General features: G+C 45.4%; 1 protein-coding gene across 1 annotated transcript; it reads right to left on the bottom strand.

Moving 5' to 3' along the window:
* On the bottom strand, positions 1–412 carry LOC103118114 (small ribosomal subunit protein uS15-like). The gene has a single exon (XM_060179199.1). The coding sequence runs from the start codon at positions 389–391 to the stop codon at positions 2–4; it is 390 nt and encodes a 129-aa protein (XP_060035182.1). The 5' UTR covers positions 392–412; the 3' UTR covers position 1.
* Between the last annotated feature and the right edge of the window lie 2,141 nt (positions 413–2,553).

Raw genomic sequence — 2,553 nt, 5'->3', positions numbered from 1 at the left:
CTCATTTGGTCTTGTAATAGAGAGGCAGCCAGTGAACACGACTCTCGATCAGAATCAGATGAAATTTGGCATCCTTATCCTTTCTTTTCCTCTCCAGATGCTTCCTAAGGGCAACAGCTTTCTTAATTAAATGGTAGAGGTCTTCGGGAAAGTCAGGTGCAAGTCCCTTGGTCTTCAGAATTCTCAAGATCTTATTGCCTGTCACAAAGCGCACTTGAGCGATGCCAGGGGAGCCTCGCAGGACCACTCTGATTTGGGAGGGTGTGAGACCCTTCTCGGCCACTTCGTGGATCTGCTCCTTCAGGTCGTCAGAAGCCAGCTTCAGCCAGGTGGGGACACTGCGGCGATAGGGTGCCACCGACTGGGACAGGCCCTTCCCGGGAGCGTGCATGTGACCCTTGATGGAGGTGGAGAGGCATGGAAGAACTTCTTATTCAGCTATCGAGAATGACAAATTCACCTTCACCTCATCTAGGATGGAGCTTGAAGGAATCATGTGAAGTGAGATCAGACAGAAAGAGAAGGATGAATATGATGAGATGATTTCACTCATGGACAGAAATTGAGAAATAAGAACAGAAAGGGAAGACACACAGCAGAACTTGGACTGGGTTTGCTGGATTGCACCAAAGTAAAGGGCTCTGGGGTGGGTGGTGGTGGGGGGTGGTTCAGGTCCTGGAACATGATGGCAGAGGAGGACCTAGTGGGGGTGGTGTTATGTGGCAATGGTATGCACGTGCAAACTATTGTATTTCGCTGTCGACCGTAAACCATTAATCCTCCCAATAAGGAAAAAGAAAGAGAAAAAGAAAGGAAGAAAGAGAGAAAGAGGCTCCAGAAGGTTCTAGGATTTACTGAAAACCAGAGGCTGGTCAGTACTGGAGCCCGAGTGAAGACTTCACACTCAGCTTTCCCAAGCTGACTTCCTTCCCTTTCAATTTCTGGCTGTCTCTATCCAATAAATAAAGAAAATTAAAAAGAGAGAGAGAGAGAGAGAGAGAATGTCCTTCCAAACTAAATACATACATATATAACAAAGGATTTAAGAAAACAAAACAAAAAAAGGTCTTGGCTGTCTAAAAAAGACCCACTAAGCCTCCACTACCACCAAGCTTTCTTTTTAAAAATTAATTAATTAATTAATTATTTTCCTCCAGGGTTATCATTATGAATCCATTGCTCCTCGTGGCCATTTTTTTCTTTTTTCATTTTATCTTTTATTTATTTATTTATTATTGGATAAAGACAGAGATAAATTGAGAGGGGAGGGAGAGATAGAGAGGGAGACAGAGACACCTTCAGCTCTACTTCACCATTCCTGAAGCTCTCCCTCTGTAGGAAGGGACCAGGGGCTTGAACCTTGATCCTTGCACACTGTACTTAACCAGGTGCACCACCATCTGGCCCCGCAGCCATTTCTTCCATTTTATTGGATAGGACAGAAAAGAAGGGGGAGATACAGAGGGAAAGAGAAAGATAGACACCTGCAGACCTGCTTTGCTCAACCCCCGGTGGAGAACCGGAGGCTTGAACCCGGATCCTTGTGTGGGCCCTCGCCCTTTGGATTATGTGCGCTTAACCCGGTGCGCCACCGCTTCCCTCCACCAAGCTTTCTTGCGCTGTCGTGGAGGTACTTTCTCCAGCCTCCTAACGACTTGTTTGGATTACCCTCACAGTCCCAACCATTCATTTCCTTGTAAGACTGGCTGAATCTGCCCCTGCTTGTGCTTTGCCGTTGGCCTTCTGTTTAGTGTCTTGGATTTCACGGCACTGTACTGTTTGCTAGCAGAAGTCACTCAGTAAATTCTTACTGACTGATCGTTTCTAATAAAGAGAAATAAACAGTCACTTACCTGCCCATTCCTTCACAGAGGTTTAGGCATAGGGATATACTAATTACCAAGGGCCAACATTCTCCAGCACTGTAAATAAAAATTTAAAAAAATGAGCAAGGTCAGGGTCTTGGCGGTGGCACAGCGGGCTAAGCGCACGTGGCGCAGGGACCTGCGTAAGGATCCCGGTTGGAGCCCCCGGCTCCCCACGTGCAGGGGAGTCGCTTCACAGGTGGTGAAGCAGGTCTGCAGGTGTCTGTCTTTCTCTCCTCCTCTCTGTCTTCCCCTCCTCTCTCCATCCTATCCAACAATGACGACATCAATAACAACAACAATAATAACTACAACAATAAGAAAAAACAACAAGGGCAACAAAAGGGAATAAATATTTTTAAAAATGAGCAAGGTCGTGCGTGGTCCAGGAGGTGGCGTAGTGGGTAAAGCATTGAACTCTCAAGCATGAGGTCCTGAGTCAAATCTCTGGCAGCACATGTACCAGAGTGATATCTGGCTCTTTCTCTCTCTCCTCTTATAGTTCTCATTAATAAATAAATATTTAAAAAAATGAACAAGGTGGAGAGAAGATAGCATAATGGTTATGCTAAAAGACTTTCATGCCTGAGGCTTTAAAGTCCCAGGTTCAATCCCCTGCACCACCATAAACCAGAGCTGAGTAGTGCTCTAGTAAAATAATAACAATAATTAATTCAAAAAATGAGCT

This window comes from Erinaceus europaeus, chromosome 19 (assembly GCF_950295315.1).
Source record: "Erinaceus europaeus chromosome 19, mEriEur2.1, whole genome shotgun sequence".
In the NCBI taxonomy this organism is placed as follows: Eukaryota; Metazoa; Chordata; class Mammalia; order Eulipotyphla; family Erinaceidae; genus Erinaceus; species Erinaceus europaeus.
Note: the sequence above shows the minus strand (reverse complement) of the source record. Positions and strands in the feature narration are given on the sequence as shown.